General features: G+C 41.6%; 1 protein-coding gene and 1 long non-coding RNA gene across 7 annotated transcripts in view; one reads left to right on the top strand and one right to left on the bottom strand.

The window, feature by feature from the left end:
- GOLGA7 (golgin A7) overlaps nucleotides 1-7,148 on the top strand; it is a 16,883-nt gene extending 9,735 nt beyond the window's left edge. For 5 of the 6 annotated variants that reach the window (XM_082444382.1, XM_082444383.1, XM_082444379.1 and 2 more), the window contains exons 4-6: nucleotides 2,171-2,272; nucleotides 3,414-3,476; nucleotides 5,770-7,148. In XM_082444382.1, the coding sequence (XP_082300508.1) occupies nucleotides 2,171-2,272; nucleotides 3,414-3,461 (150 nt within the window). In that variant the 3' untranslated portion in view covers nucleotides 3,462-3,476; nucleotides 5,770-7,148. Of the gene's footprint in view, nucleotides 1-2,170; nucleotides 2,273-3,408; nucleotides 3,477-5,769 lie in introns of all 6 variants that reach the window. The other variant, XM_082444384.1, reaches the window with a different exon arrangement.
- Nucleotides 6,819-20,954, bottom strand: LOC309651538. The gene is made up of 2 exons (XR_014258217.1): nucleotides 19,013-20,954; nucleotides 6,819-11,234 (listed from the first exon to the last, which is right to left on the bottom strand). It is a non-coding gene; the product is annotated as an uncharacterized lncRNA (long non-coding RNA).
- Nucleotides 20,955-20,960: the final 6 nt, after the last annotated feature.

Raw genomic sequence — 20,960 nt, 5'->3', positions numbered from 1 at the left:
CGCGTAAAGGAATGCTGTTTCTTTGCTAGTAACCTGTACCCAAGAAGACAGGGAGGAAAGCTGTTCTGAAGGAATTCTTTCTTTGAAACCAGCCATGCAGGCATTTTTCTGAGTGTCCCCCCGAGTATAAATGGACTGGGGTGAGGGGAGACTGGCTGTCCAGTTTCCACCTCTGGCAGGTGAGCTGAGAAGGAAATTGGAGAGAAGATGGAGGGTCCTGAGTTGGGCATCTTCATGGGCTACTTCCTTCCCCATGACATTTTAGCATGATTGACAAACGCTGATAGAAAGATAGCGCCCATAAAGACCGAGCACCGCTCACATTCTTTGAGAGTTGAAAATAGGAGAATGACATATGTACTTCAGATAATTAGGTGAAAAGCTCTTTTCTTTAGAAATAGTATTCTTAAATTACTTCATAACCCTGCAGATTGCTCTTTTAATAATATCACGCTGTTTTTTAAAAAGTGTAAAACGTTAGATTGTATTATTCCCCAAAGATGTAACCTGAATAAACTATTTATTTTCCTTCAATGAGAAAATTCATTATACAGACCACATAGAGTTTTAAATTCTAAATCAACTTATACCAAAGCACCTAAATTTTAACATCCTAATTTGTTAGTTTGGCCTGGTATATTATAGACCCACACATAAATCATTTCTTAATTTCCAACTTCATTTTCATACAGTTCTTTTTTCCCTTTATGTTGTGATCACATTTATCTGTGACTTTATCATATTCTGGTAGTGTGAATTTAAGAAAACATGTAGTAATTAAAGAATTGGATCAAAGCCTCTTTGAAGATTAGAGCCAGAAAAGGATTATAATGACTTTGAATCTGAAATAAAACATGTAACTCTTTGATTTTGTATATAGCTATTAAAATTTATTTTCTTCTAGGTTATCTGTTTCAGAATTGCCCTTATTAAAGCTGGAGATTTGGCAATTTCCAGAAGTTCCTTTGTATCCTATCTGGTTTTTGTCTACATTTGCTTTGACTTTTACAACCTTAATACTAAACTTACAAGGTTTAGTGAGGTTGAGGTTCCCATCTAGGGCACAAGAGCAAACTACAGAGCAGCGCTCCATGCAGGCCTGGAAATGATATAAGACACTTGTCATCAGAACCTCCATGGCAGCCAGCACGCGCATGCTTGATAAAGGGAATAAACTTTTCAGTTTTAAACTCACTGGGCTCCCTTTGTTGTAGGCCTACCTTGTGTCATTAGTTAAAATTGATGAAAATGGGGGCTTCCCTGGTGGCGCAGTGGTTGAGAATCTGCCTGCCAATGCAGGGGACACGGGGTCGAGCCCTGGTCTGGGAAGATCCCACATGCCGCGGAGCAACTAGGCCCGTGAGCCACAGTTACTGAGCCTGCGGGTCTGGAGCCTGTGCTCCGCAACAAGAGAAGCCACGATAGTGAGAGGCCCACGCACCGCGATGAAGAGTGGCCCCCGCTTGCCGCAACTAGAGAAAGCCCTCACACAGAAACGAAGACCCAACACAGCATAAATAAATAAATAAATAATAAAAAAGTCTTTCTTAAAAAAAAAAAAATTTGATGAAAATGTACAAAGGAGAGAAGAAGTTCTCTTTTTTTTCCTTTTTTCTCTCTTTTTTTTTTTTTGGTTGCGCCATGCAGCTTGTGGGATCCTAGCTCCCCAACCAGGCATTGAACCTGGGCCCTCAGCGGTGAAAGCGCCGAGTCCTAACCACTGGACTGCTAGGGAAGTCCCGAGAAGCAGTTCTTAAGTATTAAGGAGGAGGCCAAGAGCTGTCCTTGATATCAGAAGAGGTCACATGATGCGCACTTCACAAGTAGGGAAGGGGAAAGCATACTAACCCTCGTGTGTATAGTCACCTTGTATTTCTCCGCAACCAGGATGAAGGTGACCGGGAGGGGAGGGGGAGGGCGTGGCTCTTGTGCCGCCGTGAGGCCGCATCTGCGGTGGCACTTGCACCGCGTGGATGGTGCTCGGGACTGGGGGTCGGCGGTGTCGGGAGCCCCGTGGCCTTAGCCACGTAGTCAGAGCCGTCCCTCCACGTGAACACCCATTCTTGCTTTGAAAACTAATTCCACTGCCTGAATATTTTGAGGTCCAGCTGATGCTTCACAGGGAAATCTGATGAAGTTTATAAAAAGCTGTGGTGTTTCTTTTTGTCAGGTTCTGAAGAAAGTCTCCAAATACATTCAAGAGCAGAATGAGAAGATCTATGCTCCCCAAGGCCTCCTCCTGACAGATCCCATCGAGAGAGGACTTCGAGTTGTATCTTTTCAGCCTAGATCACGAGGTCTCAATATCTGTAAACAGAACCTTTTGATTGGTCCTGTGAAGCAGCGGCCGGAGAGAATTTAACTCCCTCCTGCCGTACTTGCCCTAGGACTCTTCTGTGAGAAGGCACACCCGCCATGAGCCCCCCAGCTCCAGCCCTTGACGCACGCCTCTCCTTCCTCTGTATCACGCTGGTCTCTGTGCATTGTGTAGTGCTCGGGTTGCCGTCATCTTGGTGGCTCTGTGGCGTCTTGTAGTAATAATGGGAGTGGTGTGAGTCATGCATTTCAGCTGCAGAGGCTGGACCCAAAGCCCCCTTTGAAATGCATGAACTCCTAACGTGCAGCAAGGTTGTCCAGATGAATCACAGATCCGTGGGTTCATCTGGCTCATTGAAATCAGCCACAGCTGCCAGATGTATCATTTCATTACCTTTGACAATACTGCGCCTATTTTTAGAGGCAGCAAGCTTTGAAAATCACGAAGTGAATTTCATAAATAAAATTGCAAAAAAACTAATTTAGCTTGATAATGGGAGTAAAATAAATAACTGGGTAAAATAAATTTTTTTTAAAACCTAGGTCAGATAACCCCAGGCCTTCCGGCTGATAATAATTTCAACAGTTTTATTATACTCAGCAGCAATGGTTCTTAAACTTTTAGACGTTGTGAGCCCTCTCCCAAGAAAAAGTTTGCATATAATTTCAGGGCATTTTGAACCCCTGACTTCATTACCTCCATGGATGCTCAGTTAAGAGCCCCCCCTTAGTTCTACAATAAAGCATCCTTTTTCAGATTTTTTTTTTTTAATGAATAATCAGTGTTTGGGGAGGAGCTACATGTGGTATACTACAAGCAATTACAGTTCGTAAATTTTTAGCAGGGTGTAGAAAACATCGTGTTTAACTCAAGCAGGAGAAAATTTTAATAATTCAAAATAAAGCAAATAATAATTTAATTTTTAATTATTTAAATAATTTAATTATTTTTAATTATTTAAATAAGAATTTTAAATTAAGTAATAATTTAAAATAAATAAAGACAAGTCTGCACAGGTCGTACCTATCATCTCGCCGTGGTCCCTTTTTCTGTGTTCTGTTCTCTAGTGTGTTTTCTTAACAGCCATGCTGCTTAGATTGAAATTACTATTTATGAAGACAGAGGCATGAGCAGTGGAAGATAAACCATAGGATTAAAGGTAAAAATGAAATTATATGATTTATGTGCAATTTTTGTAATTTTGTAGGATGCATGTATTTTCTTCCCTGCACCGTAAGTAGTGGCTTATTCTCTGTACTGGCTTGATATTTAAAATGTGTATTTAACCCAAATTCTATAACCCAAGTGATAGAGAATTTAATCCTGATTTTTTTTCTTTTTCCCTGCCTAAGTGACAAATGGCTTTAATAACCAAAGAAACATTTCAGAGTGGGGTAGGGAGATTCTGACTGTTTCATTTATTTAAGTGGCTTCATAGCCCTTTAGAAGAACACTTACCTCTAGTGGGTAGAACCATAAATTTTCATTCTTTTTAGAATGTTTATGTTCTTATATATCCATATAATGACCTTGAACAAGTGAGAAACAAATTGGTGAATACTGATGGGAATCTATAGGAAGTATCACGTGGAAGCCACAGTACCTTAGCCCAGCCTTCTAAGTGACAAAAACATTGTACTTCACTGTTTCTGCCAAGTTCAGTCATGTGCTCTGCCTCCCAATAGTGTTCTGCTGCTGTGCTTGCCTGATTGACTTTGTCTTCAGGCATCCATCACTAATTCATAGGCCGCGCAGAAACAGATTCTACCAAAGCAGACCAGTTCGCAGGGCAACAGTCATAATAGTAGCTACCGTTTTGAGGGTACCTGCTATGTGCCCGCTATTATACAAACGGTGTTTTCCAATTCTCACAAGATTCTGCAGAGGATTTCCCCCACTTTACAGATAAGCAAACCAAGGTACAAATATATTAAACGACGTTCTCCAAGTCACACAGCTAATGGGTATTGAGACATGAACCCAAATCTGATGGACCATAAAACTCGTATTTTTCACACCGTACTTCCTCTAAGTACGTGCAGCAGCAGAGACGTGGAGAAAGGAAAGAGTTGATCAGATTATTCTAAGTATTTATCCCCTTCTTTTCTTTTTCACTACCTTTTAAAAGTACGTTTTGTCTGCTCCTGTGCCATTTGTTGAATCCTACAAAGCTGCCTTCTTTTAGCTCTAGGGAATGTGTCACACAGATTCTTACAAGCCACAAACCTAAATAATGACGCCCTCTGCTCGGTGTTTTATTCTTTACTGAGGCTTTGTTTTGGAACACTTAGTGTTACCTATTCATGCACTTTCTCACGTGCAGTTTCCAAACTGGTAATTCTCAAACGAGCAACCAGGAGCCCTACATGTGGTATTTGTGACGTGCCGTTGGGATGAGTTTGTTTGATCGGTTGTAGCTGCACTGACTCGGCCCGATCCATTTATCATCATGGCTCACTTTGCAGCGATTATTGCTCAATACACTGGTTTTCTGAGGTGGTGAGGGGTTTGGAGCAATTACACACCAGAGACCAATCTATCAACATTCAACAACAGTGAAATTTTCAAATGAGATTTACAGTAGGAACTTGTGGTAATTTCGTGAATGCAGATATTTTTGTTCAGTGCGGTTTAGCTTTCCGAGCTATGTGTCCCTCAGACCCAGGGTCCTGTGTGGGCTGAGGTCTTGGAGGAGGGGGAAAACTATAAGAATAATGAATTCAGTTCTATAATTTTTCTTAAGTCTACATGGTGTCTGCAGGTTGAAGCATTATATGGGAATTAAATTGATGATTTAACAGAAGAGTACACAAATCATGGAGGTGGCCTTTTTTTAAAAAAAGAGCTTTGAACAAAATATTTTGCTCCTTTTAAAATATTTAAATTTTTTCAATACCTTTATTATTAAGTAGACTGATGGTGTTTTCTCTCTTTGGATTAAGATTGTCTTCTTTACTCAAAAAACAGAATATGTCATTATTCTGTCACAATAAATAAGTGATGATAAAAATAACCAACGTTTGTTGGCACTTCCATGTGCCTGTACTTTTCTAAATGCTTCATTTTAATTATCACAACACTCCTGTGAGGTAGATAATCTTATCCCTGTTTTTCAGATGAGGAAACTCAGGCACAGAGAACCTAAGTTACTTGTGCAAGGCCAAAAACAGGGCAGGCAGTCATGGAGGTGGGCAGGCCCCGGATTGGCCGCCTGCCCCGTGCTGTGCTACCTCTCCTGACAGGATTGGTCAGAGATGGAAATGCACAGCCTTGGCTCTCTAGACCGTCGAGCTGTGTGCTCACTCCAGCAGGTAGTACAGATCCAGGGATTTTATTAGCTAGCGCCTGGCTTCATGGAGTGTAGCCCACGTACGAGGAGCTCCCATCAGTCTGTGTTTGGAGGTTAGTTAGCACCCCTTTCTAAAACCTTTTCTTCTCGCCTCTAACTCTAGGCCCACCTCCAGCTGGGACCCTCGTCTGTCCACCGGCCGACCGCAGAGTGTCCCCCACCTCCTCTCCAGAGCATCATTCCTTCGTATCTGCTGCCAGAGCCACGGTGCCATTCACTCCAAGGACTGACTTTGTAAAATTCCACACCTGGAGTGACCTCTAGTCGCTCAGCATCCACTTTGTGTCTCCAAATTGTGTAGGACTCTGTAATCTTTTGATTAGTTTTTGAGAAAACGCAATGAAGCATTTCACTTTCTTTATTCAAAGCCATTAATAAAATATGCAGTTGGTGAGCCCAACGCAGGTTATTTCTCACCTGCCACCAGGGCTGGTGGTTCTCGTCATTCCTTGGGCTTCAGCAAGTCGTAAACTAGCCAGTGCTCAGTCGTACTCCCCCAAATTCATAAAACGCTTTTCTCCAGGACTTTGGTGAAGGGTGGGCTGTGTCTGGTTTTGCTAATGCATCTCCCAGATTTCAGAGAATTACCAGTTTTGCCATGACTCAGAGCTTAAAGATCAAGTTCTGCTGTTCAGTTTCTCAAACTGAAGCTCATTGGAAAAATAATGTATAATGTTACTTGTTTTATTGTAGCAATTCCTGATTAAAGCAGTATTTAATGCAATTTCCAGGTTTTTGTTTTTTGGGGTTTTTTTTTTTGAGAATTCTGTTAATACTGCATTACCTTGAACATTGGGAAGATGTGGTATGTGTTGCTTTTTCCTTATAAAAGTAAGTAAGCACAATAAAGTGGATGCTAAACCATCAAACACAAATGTCCCTGCTGTGTCCCTGAATGAGCAAGTGTTAATAAATATTTTAATTATAGTTTTGTTATAACTTAAGAGAAAAACATTTGATAGGAATAATACTATATATTGCTAATTTTTAACTATCCCTACTGGCAAACCTTATGATTCCTAGACTTTCCTCATATACAGTATTCAGTGCACAGAAATACTATGATTGGTTCAAGTTCAGTAAGTTAAGTGATTTCCAACTAAAACTCTCAAGTCTGGGTCACTGTTTCTAGTTCTTCTTTTCGGCTGTGTGTTCTTAGTATTGGGACTTCCTGTGCCCTTCATCTTCGGGGTTTGAGAGCACTGTATTTGGGAGAAAGGACATATACTAGGAGAGAATGAAACGGTTAAAAGTTTTACTTTCAGAGATATTGTAGGTGCTAATACTGGATTTAACCTTTCAGATTTAATTTCTTTTATGGGTCTGTTAGTTATTCAGTAAATCCCATAGGTCTATGTAATATTTTAATTGTATGAAACTTGTTACTTTATAGCCTATAATAGTGTGTCTGTCTGCCTTTTAAACCCGTTGCAATAACTTTGCTGAAATATTAACACATTAGTAAAACTTTTCTTAAACAAATTGTCTCTGTGTCATATTTGGTGTGACTTGGTAAAGTGATAAGTGATATGGTATTAAATTTGGCAGATAGACAATACTACAAGAATCCCTGGTTCAGTGTAGCTTAGTATTTTTAAACAAACGTCTGACATTTATACAGTTTGTCACACTTTGCAGTTTTTTACATGCTTTATCTCAAGTGCAGACATGTTAGCTAAATAGGTAAAAACCAAGAAATAGCCCCTAATAGTCAAAATGTATTCAGTTACAGAAATAAGAGATTGGAATGTCTCATTAGGAAAAAAGTATCCCAGTGCTGTGACAATCTTGGATCATCTGATGACTCCAGTTTTTTTAAATGAAATGCCTTTGCAGAGAGTAACTGCTTATAAAATAGAGACTATATTCCGACAAATTCCTTCCATATTCCACTTGGCCCTAGTTCCTGGGTCCGCGTCGTTGCTTCTCAAGAGTGACAGGCTTTGTTCCTTGTTTTGTTGTTTGTTTCAGTCTCGTATAAAGGAAGTCAGAGTATTCATGCCGCCTTTGATTTCAAAACTTCCCTCCCCTCCCCCTTGCCGCCCCACCTGGCCCCTCGAATGCCCTGAGAGCAGGGGTGATTCCTCCTTCTTCCTGCATCCATCCCTAACTCCCAGCATCCCGCACAGTGCTACATACACTGGGCACTCAGCTATTTGTGAAGTGTGTAAATGCACGAGATGTAAGTTGACAGGTCATTAACAGAGTTACTTTACTACATCTTCATTAGTAAGGTGTTTGTCTGGCTTGATAAGATAGTGGCGGGTAAACTCCCCTTATAAAGTCTTGTTCTAAGAGGCAGTATCTGTGGCTTAAACTCCATTAGAGTGGACTTGCCTAGAGGTAACTATTCTTGAGGATTTCAGTGACCTTTTTCCTCTGGATCAGGAATTCCCAGGGAAAGGAAAGGAATTGCATTCAAAACTTCTGAAGTAGATAGGTAATGAAAAAAAATAAGCCTCCTACGCATACTTTGTCCTTTTGTTATTCTGTATGTCATTGGCCTTGCCAGTGTGTTATGTTAAATCTAGCTGTGGTTAAAACCAGAAAACATTTTAAAGTATTTTTCTCCTGAATTCTTTAAACTTCTTGAACCTTCTGATAAACGTTCACTTTGAGAAAGTTTCCACTTTTCAAAGTTTTCTAGGACCTCATAAAGCGTGAATGACACTTTGTATTCATTGAAGTCCTTACTAACTAGACTTCTCTGTACAAAGTTACAAGAGACTGTATGAAGGATGTGCTTGTCGCTCATTTAGCAGCTAGAATGAATCAAACAGGCTTGCAAATACCGCTACTCAATGGTATAAATACTAATTGAAATAGGTCAAAGTGCTCCTCATCGTTTGTGCCTCACTGGAGGATAAACATCAATAAATATAACCATTACACAATGACCAACTTTAATCTGCAGATGTGTAAAATGTGAAAGATTTTATTCCTCCCACAAGAGCTGAAGTAAATGGTTTTATAGTAGTACTCTGCAGTACTGGAAACGTGGAAATGTGTAGAGGATAGCAAATGTCTGATTAACATCTTATTTGCCATGAATGGTGAATGCCAAAACGTAGGTTCTAGACCACCCAAGTTCTAGGATAGGACAGTGGTACATGTATTTTGCTGCAAAATGAGTAAACAGAATTACGTGATCAAATAAAGGTTATGGCCCTTCTGTATTGTATCCTAAGTTCTTCCCATAAACCTTAAATGGTGCAGATGTGAAGTTCTGAGAAATTCTGCCTAAAACTAGGAAACTAGGAACTTAATACCTACTTTAAAATTTTTTAAGCCTCCAACTTGACAAAGGAAATAATTTTATAAATCGGACAAAACCAAAGATCTTCAGTTAAGTATCATTGTCAAGTTAAAACAAATTTATGCCAGCAGAATTTTCAGATTTTTTAAATATCTGAGTAATAAGTATTTATGGACCTTGTTAAGAATTTATTTAACTTTGTGCTATCACTTTTTACCTTGGTAGTGAAATCTTTAATCTTCAGATTAATAAATCACTTTGAAGAATTTCTTTTTGTTTCTCATACAGAGTTTTTTTTTTTTTTTTTTAAAGGCAGTTGGGGCGGGAGGTGGCAGCTAAAAATCAGTCCATTGGCCGCTAGATCTGTTGTTCTGTTTCTTTTCAATTTATTTTTATTTAATTTTTTTTTTTTTTTTTTAGCTGCGTTGGGTCTTCGTTGCTGTGTACGGGCTTTCTCTAGTTGTGGCGAGTGGGGGCTACTCTTTGTTGCGGTGCTTGGGCTTCTCATTGCGGTGGCCTCTCCTGTTGTGGAGCACGGGCTCTAGGCATGCGGGCTCTGGAGCGCAGGCTCAGTAGTTGTGGCGCATGGGCTTAGTGGCTCCACGGCGTGTGGGATCTTCCCGGACCGGGGCTCGAACCCGTGTCCCCTGAGTTGGCAGGCGGATTCTTAACCACTGCGCCACCAGGGAAGTCCAGATCTGTTGTTCTTAATCTTAATGTTTCTGTTTATATTCTGTTACTTCATATTTTCACAGACCAGTTTATTGCCAGGAAATGAACATCATAACTTGTATTCACAATGTTTTAGCAATTAGTCTTCTTTGAACAACCAAATAAATGCCAAACAGCATAACTGTAGGAGTTCAGATTCTGTGATATGCAAGGACTCAGAAACCTAGATGTATTGTGACCTTTTCTTTCCAATTAAAGGATTGGTGTGCACAACTCTTGCACATCTTTGTGCATCTCGTACAATTTACAAATGTTTTATTTAGTCCAATTCCTAGTTTCTTAGATATTTGAAGGATTATGAAAATCAACATTATTGTAGATGTTACTGTGTAATTTTAAAATGAGGAGTGCTTCAGTTAAACAAGAAAGGAAAGGCCTAACAGGATGTTTGGGGCATTTTTAATACTGCAGAGAAAAATCCTCACTTCATATCTAATGATATGGAGGGGCTACCTGAGGATAGGAAAAATCATCTTTTTAAGTAACCAGAATTATTAACAGCAATCATATTGACAGTAGAAACTTTACCAACCCCTGCCAGCAAGAGCTATACATTAAAAATAATCAGATCCCTGATAGAAACTGAGAAAATTCTGAGGAAAAGAAAAAGTTGCTTGTGTACATTGTTTTCTATTCCCAAGTTCTATGTGGATTTTGAAGTGAATACAATTTTTCTATTTATCAAGGAAATGTGTCAGAATAAAACGCAGCTGCAGAGGCAGAAAATAAAAATGCCTCTGAAACTGGGGGCATTTAAAAGGCTCACAGGATAAAACTTAATCTAGTCAGTTCACTGAACAGACAAGCTTATTAGGAACTTAAGAACTTATTGGCCTGACAATCAAAGTGTCAATAAGGGTTTTTTGGGTTTTTTTAAATGGAACTTGACATGCTGATTCTAGGGAAAGTGAAGGGACATGCCCTGCAACTAGCCAGGCATGCCGAGTCCTAGGGCTGATATGCGTGGCTTTGGAGCAAGAATAGGCTCGCATTAGATGGGACAGAATGCAGAGCTGGACGCAGGCTCACGCGCGGTGGGCGGGACAGTCTCTTTGCCCCTCGGATCCTTTCTCCTTCGGTGTCTTCTCTACATTCTGGAAAACTGACCTGTGCACAGCGTCAACCTGGCTCCCTGGTCCAGGCTTCCTGGAGTTTCGGCCGGTGGGAGGGATGCGCAGCGCCTGATCTGAGTGTGTGCACTGATTCAGGGCGTGGCCAGCGGGTCAGCCCGCAGCCCCGGAGGAGCAGGGGAACCTGGTGAGGACCTCTCGGAGCAGGTTCAGATCTGAGCGTGACGACATCCACGCCACATGAGTGCCCATCGGAGAGCGTCCTCTGCAAAGGTTCCTTCTCACCGCGGAAGTGGAAAACCCTTTGCTGTCTGCCAGCCTCCTCCCACGCCCCTGGTGCTTGCTCCGTGGGGCCGCGTGAAATGGTCCTGGCAGCGGGGTGGGGGGCGCATGTGGCTCAACCACGTGGACTTCTCCACCGCCGATCTGCCCACGGCCACGGCTGAGTGCCCGGGAGGCCATCGGAGGCCCATGCGAAGCCCCAGTATGGCACCCTTCTCCAGGGGGGTTCTGATGATAACAAAACATTTTAATTACTGAATTGGGACTGTGATCATGGGACTTCTTTTTTCCAACAAACAGTGACAAGAGCAATCATGGACCTTCCTCAGTTTTCATCCATCGACAGGGAAGAACTATACCCAACAAATAATGTAAAGGGACAAAAACAAAGTTGCTTTATGACTACATTCCATGAGTTATCCTAACTGATTCACGTACACACACACCACACAATTTTTTTTTTTCAAATAATGGCATCCTTTTTTTTTTTAATTAATTTATTTATTTATTTTTGGCTGTGTTGGGTCTTCGTTTCTGTGCGAGGGCTTTCTCTAGTTGCGGCGAGCGGGGGCCACTCTTCATCGCGGTGCGCGGGCCTCTCACTATCGCGGCCTCTCTTTTTGCGGAGCACAGGCTCCAGACGCGCAGGCTCAGTAGTTGTGGCTCACGGGCCCAGCTGATCCGCGGCATGTGGGATCTTCCCAGACCAGGGCTCGAACCCGTGTCCCCTGCATTGGCAGGCAGACTCTCAACCACTGCGCCACCAGGGAAGCCCACAATTTTTATACTATCATATTATTTTTGATAAACTATGTAAACATGCCTGGGAGTGAGGAACACCAGTTGTTACCTCTGGAGGGGGAGACGGATGGGGTCAGAAAGAGGAGTGCAGGGCCTAGATTGAACTTGTGATGTTAAGTGGCTTACTGTTTTCCATACTTCATCAAATGCCTAAAAAATGTTTATTACTAAAACAGTTACATGTTATAAATCAACTATACTTCAATCAAAAAGAGTAATACTCAATACTCTGTAATAACCTATGTGGGAAAAGAATCTGAAAAAGAATAGATATATGTACATGTATAACTGAATCACTTTGCTGTACACCTGAAATTCACACAACATTGTAAATCAACTAGACTCTAATATAAAATAAAAATTAAATAACAAAAAAAGAAATTAAAAAAAGAAAAGGATCAAAAAAATTTTAAAAACTACATATATTTGTCAACATAAATGACCATATCCTAAATATTATGCATACCAGTTAACATCTCCAGTATCAGGTTGGGCTTTGATAATTTTACACAATACCTCTCACACTCACACACACAACCCCACTCCCCAGGACTTCATTCAGGTCTCTATTTGTAATTCCTCCAAGTGTTCAGGTCTGTTGGTCTCATTGGTCTCATTGTCAAGAGACACTAGCCTCTGAGTCTTGCTAGCTCTACTTATACCAAAAAAAAAAAAAGTGAAAAATATGGACAAATAGCTTATTCCTGCTCATAGGTATGTGAGTAGGCCTCTAAAAGAAATGAATTAAACTTGTAGCCTAGAAGCAGCCTCTAGCTAAGGGTAAAGTTCAGGGTCAAGCTGAATTTCTCTCTTAAAGTAAACATGTCTAAGACGAAACAAAGAGGGTGACTGGGAAATGTATGATCTCACTTCCCCACCAACAGGGAAAAGTCCAAAGTAATTTCATCCCTCACAGAGCTCCATGGGTCACATCCAAATCTTATTGATTCTAGTGAGTTAGCAGCTCACAGGATGACAGCTGCTCACAGCAAGATCAGCTCTGACAGACCAACTGACCCAAGGTTTCTGGTTCTTGTTTCCAAAGATACCAACAATTAACACAATTTCATGACCAAATTTCAGTATTTTCAGCTGAAAATATTTTTATAACTGAACATAGCATAAACTGAAAATATAATTTTTAAAATCACTTTTGGATACCCTAAAGGTGGAATTATTATCAATACATTATCTGTTCTAGCTAATAGTAAAATTATGGAACATAATTAATCATGCCATTCTTTAGCCGTCTGATAGAGGGTGAATATGGAGCTCAATTAAAATGTTTAGTTTTACCAGTGAGAAATCTGTAAGTGTTTAAATGAAGAAATTTAGATACAATGCCAAAAGTTTTTAAGATGTCACAAATTTTTAAATTTCACATTTTTATATTAACCCAAGCCTCTTATTCCCTATTATTTCACGTACTGACACCTCAAGAGATGTATAATTTACAGATCCTCCGTGTAGAAATGAAAACAAAATGGTAACAATTATAATACAATTCCATCTCTGTAATTCTAATTAGAAAGTTTGGAACTTAGGAAAATTTTAAAATAAATCTTACTGTATATTGTCAGCTCAGGGAAACCACTATCTATATGCAGACAAAGTTGATTGTATTCTAACAGTTGCCTATATACAGAAAAAATTATTTTAATAAACTTTAGTCTGAAGTGGAATGACCCATTTCGTTCGTTAGGTGAAGTTCTCAAAATTGTGCCATGCCTACAATCCATTAACACAAAGAAAGGTGTGGCATTAAAATGAAGAACAATGAATGGAATTTTGATACAGGGTACATTCTTTTTTTCAATTTATTTTATTGGAGTATAGTTGATTTATAACGTTGTGTTAATTTCTGCTGTACAGCAAAGTGATTCAGTTATACATTCTTTTTCATATTCTTTTCCATTATAGTTTATCCCAGGATATTGAATATAGTTCCTTGTGCTATAGAAGAAGTAGGACCTTATTGTCTATCCATTCTATATATAATAGTTTGCATCTGCTAACCCCAAACTCCCACTTCATCCCCCCATCCCCCTCCCCCTCCCCCTTGGCAACCACAGGTCTGTTCTCTATGTCTGTGAATCTGTTTCTGCTTCATAGATAGGTTCATTTGTGTCATATTTTAGATTCCACATATAAGTGATATCATATGGTACTTGTCTTTCTCTGTCTGACTTATTTCACTTAGTATGAGAATCTCTAGTTGCATCCATGTTGCTGCAAATGGCATTATTTCATTCTTTTTTATGGCTGAGTAGTATTCCTTTGTACATATGCACCACATCTTCTTTATCCATTCATCTGGACCCTTAGGTTTCTTCCATGTCTTGGCTATTGTGAATAGTGCTGCTATGAACATAGGGGTGCATGTATCTTTTTGAATTTGAGTTTTGTCCAGATATATGCCCAGGAGTGGGATTGCTAGATCATATGGCAACCCTATTTTTAGTTTTTTGAGGAACCTGCATACTGTTTTCCACAGTGGCTGCACCAGTTTACATTGCCACCAACAGTGTAGGAGGGTTCCCTTTTTCTCCACACCGTCTCCAGCATTTGTTATTTGTAGACTTTTTGATGATGGCCATTCTGACCAGTGTGAGGTGGTATCTCATTGTAGTTTTGATTTGCATTTCTCTAGTAATTAGCAATGTTGAGCATCTTTTCATGTGCCAATACAGGGTACATTCTTGAGTAATGCTACCCTTTAGCTTTTTCCTATGGCTATATATTTAAAAACAACAAAAAAAGAGCATTGCCCTAAGCTGTAAGCATTTAGAAATACTGAGTTTGCCTGGTTTTCATTTAGACCTAGAGACAATTCCCTAGAGTAATTATGTGGACCCTAAATAAACATGAGGACCTGCCCAGCACGTAGACATAGAAGCTTTTCATCAGAGGTTCATGACACAAAGGCACACATATCTCTTGATGGAAAGGTCACATTTCTCTTTGCTTGACTCTTATCCAGAAAATCGTTAAGAAAATCATTTTACTTGGCCTGATAAATGCTATTTGGCCATAGTTTTTCAGAAGATATATTTAATTTTTTTTTAAAAAAGGAAAATTCATGGTCATTGTATATTCTGCAATGAGCAAGTAACTGCACAGCCTTTGGATCTCTTCACAGTGCTGCACATTCGTCTCCTTGGAAGTGACTCATTCTTCCTGCAAGCTGTGCTCACATGTCACTTCCTTAGGGAGTCTGCTATAGGCTGAATGTTTGTGTTCCCCCAAAATTCACATGTTGAGACCCTAACCCCCGAGGTGATGGCACTAGGAGGTGGGACCTTTGGGAGGTGATTAAGTCATAAGGGTGGAGCTCTCATGAATGAGATTAGTGCCCGTATAAAAGCGGCCCAGAAAGCTCCACTGTCCCTCCCACCATGTAAGGTCATAGTGAAAAGACAGCCATTTGGAAGCCTTCACCAGACACTGACTTTGTTGGCACCATGACCTTGGACATCCCAGCCTCCAGACTGTGAGAAACAAATTTCTGTTCTTTATAAGACACCTACTCTATGCTATTTTGTTATAGCAGCCTGAATGGACAACCATCTAAAATGTCCTTCCTCTTAATGTTCTATATGTGTTACCCAGCTTTGTTTTATCACCACCTGACAAACAATTGATATTTGTTTATTGTCTGTCTCCCATCACATGGTTTGTGTTTCCTATTCACTGCTTTATCTCTAGCACCTACACAGGGCCTGGCAGTAGATACTCAAGTATCACTAGATGCTCAGAAATATTTGTTGAATATATTCAACAAATATATTGAAGAATATATGTTGAAGAAATGAATGCACGTGGGAATGAGGGGTGCTGTGCTAGATTTGGGGATACCTTCAGGGAATTCACAACCTAATAGGAGAAATGAACATGTTAACACTGCCATATAGTGTGATAAATGCTTATCAGAATAGTGTAAGGTATAGTGTAAGGTATATACACTGACCTAATTGCTAGGGATGGTTTCACAGAGGAAGAGGTACTTTGCCTGAGTCCTGAAGGATGCGTAGGAGTTCGTTAGGTGGTTACAGGGAAAGAGAGAAGCCTAGAAAGAGGGAACAGAAGGTGCAAAGAGAGGAGACAAAATCCCTCATGTCCCTGAGCAGTTCCACATGAAGGGAGCGAAGAGGGTGTAAGGGGGAAACACTGAATAACAAGAAAATCAACAGTGCTGCTTTCAGAGCGTGATTAAAATCACATAACCTCCCGACTCCTCTCAGGGGATTCCCTCCAGCCTCCAACAACCCGCTTCCTTGCAGTGGTCTCAGCCTGAGGACCATGAGGAGCTAGCCTAGAGGTGTTCTGTCCACGCCCCTCCAAGGAAAGCTTCAAGAGTGGACGAGCGAACATCATCTTACACTCTGCCTGAGGAGGTGCCAGCCTTGGCTGGTGCCGGCCTCTGCTTCCTCGTTAACAAAGCTCAGGCAAAGTGAGGAGACAGCATCTACAGCTTTGCCCAGGGTTGGGGAGCCTTCATAAGAGCTGAAGTCGAAGCCAGATCCTCTATTTCCTGGGTCAGCTTTCTTTTCAGAAGATGGGTTCCCCTCCACAGCAAACTGACTCTTTTTCTTATTCCCAAGGTTCATTCTGGGGTTGGGAGGAAAAAAAGCATCCTCCCATCAACCATAAGGCAACAAGACACAAAGGTGGAGGTCGCGTCTGTGCTGGAAACTAGAAACACATTAAGACCGAACTAAGGAAAGAGGGTCTCACCATGCTCCTACAAGGGAGTGGGTAGGAGAATAGAGCATTAAAGGTTTGTACCTGCTTTTTTTTTTTTTTTTTTGGTTAAACAATAGAACAAAGTCATATTATTCTTGAAACTGTGATCTCAAAACTTAGAAGAGATTTGAAAAGTTTATATCTTTATTGGAAACATATATAGGTTAATTCAATGTGCTTTAAAGATGGGATTTGAGTAAGGGATGAGGAGCTATAAAGTCTGAGGGGGAAAAAAGGAATTAGAAATATCATGCACTGCCCAGATTTTACATTTTTCAGGGCTCTGACCTCCTGAGTTTTCCAGCATCTCAGCCATACAAGTGCGTATGGGGTTTTACCATCGGCCAGAAAAATACTTAAAATTCACCAGTCGACAGCTTTCCTTGAGGCTAAAAGGAAATATTCTAAGAGTACTTTTCTGCTTTCCTTAAAAATGCAAATTGCCCTCTTCCTTTCCTATCCTTAGGCCAAGTCTTCATTCATTCAGAACAACTGGGGCTTAAACTCTGCTTAACGAATATACTCCCCAAGACTTAGTGCTTTGCTTCTGAGGGTATCGAGACCAAGAATGTGATGGAATTTAGAGGAAGGAAACATTGAGAAACAGCTGTTGACCAAATGAGCAAGGGCAGTGAGGATACATGAACAGTAATGAAGGTGTTACTTTGTATTTAGAAAGCATCATCTTCAAAAAGGCTCACGGCACTGTATAGATATGTATATGTTGTCTTCTATCCTTAGTGATTGAAAAAAATTAGGTCCATTCTTATTAATGCATATTTCCATACCTATCCACATATATTTTGGCTGTTTCCATTTGCCTTGTCTTTAAGTGCAATCAACTCCTTCATTGAACAGTATCTGGAAATTCCATTGACTTTCTTCAACTGTACAGGGTCCTATTTTCTGTATCCTCTTCACCGTTGGGCACTAGCTTCTTCCTTCTTTTGCTATGTTGGTAGCTTCATGTTCTACTCATCTGAATTCATGCTGGCATGTTCACTTGTCTTTTTCATCATCAGAACTTGCCTATAAATTCTGTCCTGCAATTCCATACATCACTATCAAACTTTACCCTCCTGTTATCATAACTTACGTAATTCTCTTTTTCACGTGATCATTTTCATGAAAGGCGTTCCATTTGCACGGCTATGTAATTATTTTTTAAAACTTCTTGACAATGGGCTACGTCCACCAGATGTTCCTGATTTTCCTCTCCATTCAACGTAATGTAACTTAAGCCGGGTCTTTTCTCCCACCTTCCTGAACTTCACAGGCCAACCGTCCCACCAGAAGTTTGTGCTGCTCGCCCACAGGTAGCACTGTAGATCCTCTTTGGACGTCTCCTTCAATGCTCCTTCTTTACATAGCAGAAATCGTTCTCTGCCAACTCATTTTACTCTAGAGTGATTTTATCTGATGAATATTAATTGGAACCAAAGATCTTAGAAGCGAAAGCGGGAGGTGGGGGGAGTCCAATTTTGTATCTATCCCTCTGCCTTCAGGAAGGCACATCTTGTTCTCACTGGACAGGCAGTACAACCAATCGAAGCCCAAAGAAGTGATGTGTCCCAGGTCACGGCCCTGTTTAGTAAGGAAGCAGGAGCTGGATGCCAGCTCCCCAGCTGGGGCACAGCGGGAGACCGGGGTGGCAGTTGGCACCATGGAAGGGAAGACTCTGAGTGAGCAAACTTAGCAATGGGTACTCGTAAAGGGAAGTCATCGGTGAGTAGACTCCAATCTAGAACACTTAAGGAATATTTGGAAACACCATTGCAAAGCTATGTAGGAATGAGAATTATGGAAGAATGGGATTATGTTCAGAGACTAATGTTCACGTCCTCTAATGCTGACTAAAAACCACCCAAAACAGACTTCCCTGGTGGCGCAGTGGTTAAGAATCCGCCCGCCAATGCAGGGACACGGGTTCGATCCCTGGTCTGGGAAGATCCCACATGCCGTGGAGCATCTAAGCCCGTGAGCCACAACTACTGAGCCTGCGCTCTAGAGCCCGTGCGCCACAACTACTGAGCCTGCACGCCACAACTACTGAAGCCCGAGCACCTAGAGCCCATGTTTCGCAACAAGAGAACACTGCAATGAGAAGCCCATGCGCCGCAACTAGAGAAAGCCTGTGCATAGCAACGAACACCCAATGCAGCCAAAAAAAATTTTTAAATAAATTGTAAAAAAACACCCAAAACTTAGGGCCTTAAAACACCTATATTTTGCTCACAAATCTGCAATTTGGGCAGAGCTCTGCAGAGATGGCTTGTCTCTGCTCCCTCAGGGTCAGCTGGGGTCGCTCAAAGTCTAAGAGCTAGAACCGTGTCTGAAGGCTCCTTCGACTCGGACATCTGAAGGACAGAACCTCTGGGGTTCCTTGGACATGGCTCTCCATCTCTAAGTGACCTTTCCACGTGGACCTTCTGTGGCAGCTGCAGAACAGCCAGACATCTTACCTGTCAGCTCACGGCTCCCAAAGGATGCAGCTCAAGAAAGACAGTGGGTGGAAGCTGCACCACCTTTCACGACTCAGCTCCGGAAGCCATTCAGCATCACTTCTGCCACGTTCTCTCGGTCCAGGCAGTTACAAAGATCTTCCCAGACTGAAGAGGAGAGATCACAACCAGCAATCCCATTCCTGGGCATATATCCAGACAAAACTCTAATTCAAAAAGATACATATACCCCTGTGTTCATAGCAGCACTATTTACAATAGCCAGGACATGGAAACAACCCAAGTGCCCACCGACAAACGAATGGATAAAGAAGATGTGGTATATACATACAATGGAATACTACTCAGCCATAAAAAAGAATGAAATAATGCCATTTGAAGCAACGTGGATGGACCTAGAGATGACCATACTGAGTGAAGTGAGTCAGACAGAGAAAAACAAAACCATATGCTATCACTTATGTGGAATCTAAAATATGATACAAATGAACTTCTCTATGAAACAGAAACAGACTCAGACAGGATTCGGAGTTTGGGATTAGCAGATACAAACTATTACAGAGAGAACGGATAAACAACAGGTCCTACCAGATAGCACAGGGAACTATATTCAGTATCCTGGGATAAATCATAATGGAAAAGAATATGAAAAAGAATGTGTATGTATATGTGTATATGTATATATATATATATAACTTAATCACTTTGCTGTACAGCAGAAATGAACACAATTGTAAATCAACTATACTTCAACAAAATAAGACTTTTTTAAAAAAGAGAGATCACAAACTCCACCTCTTGATGGAGAGGTGCGAGCAGAAGAGTTCAGGATAAAACTGATGTCAGAGCAGCTCTCTTGGGAAAACATAACTTGCCACAACTAAAAACCACTGGGTCACCAACCACTGCAACACAGAATTGAAATGGACCTGGAAAAGGCCATCATCTGTCACTAACAAAACTCGTTCTGCAAGCACAGCTCAAAGGGCCCTTCCCTTGGAACACCTCTTTGCTGTCCCCCACCTTCCTCAGCCCTTTGTAAATATGCCCACTCTCTCACTCAGTATATTCTATTGTAATTATTTTTATAACACTATTGTAATCAGGCAGGTACTACCCAATCGGTCAATTAGCCGAACTTCTTTTTTCTAGTCACATCACAAAGAATCTTCAGATTGGTGGGGAAGAGACACTTCTAGGTGAGCCAGAAGCGACACTTTGCACAGAAAACAAAGGAGAGCGGAAAGAAAAGCATCAGCAATTCAGAGATGAAAAACTATAATCACACACACACACAAAAATATATATATATATCTTTGCCCTACAGTAAAGGCAGAAGGCATAAACTGTAAATGTCAAACTAACCTAGAGAGCAGCTGGGATGGAAGCATTGCCTAAAGCAATGGTTCTCCAAGCTCACCTGCCTCAGAATCACCGGATGAACCTGTTGAACCTCTCCCCCCTCCTCCCCCGCCCCCCGCTAGTTCCCGATTCCGCAGGTCTCGGATGGGCCTGAGAACTTGCATTTCTCTCGGGTCCCAGTCGATTTGTTGCTGGTGGTCTGGAACCGCGTTTTAAGAACCACTCGCCTAAAGGCTTTTAGAGCTGGGAGTAGTGGCCACAGGTGCAGCCCCGGCAGATATGCGGTAACCAGAAGGGCCACAAGAGAAGTGGGTGGAGAAGACGACCCAAGAGGTGGAAGCGGCCTGATTTAACACAGCCCACCTCTCTGTCGGCCCGGTTACCGGCCAGAGCACACGCAGACGGCTGCAACCGGTGGCGGGAAGGCCCACAGCGCCGGAGGCCCCAGCCGCGGTGACCAGGCGCCTCCTGCCGACGGTCCTTGGGAGGTGTCATCCGGCACCGCACACCACAGCCGCGACGAGCTGGGCGGGGCCCAACTCGAGCCCGCCTACATGCAGGAAGTGGCCCGGAGAGCGAGCCGCGG

The sequence above is a fragment of the Balaenoptera physalus genome, assembly GCF_965194825.1.
Source record: "Balaenoptera physalus genome assembly, chromosome: 21".
Lineage (NCBI taxonomy): Eukaryota > Metazoa > Chordata > Mammalia > Artiodactyla > Balaenopteridae > Balaenoptera > Balaenoptera physalus.
The sequence above is the reverse complement of the archived record's forward strand: the minus strand, read 5'-3'. Positions and strand labels throughout refer to the sequence as shown.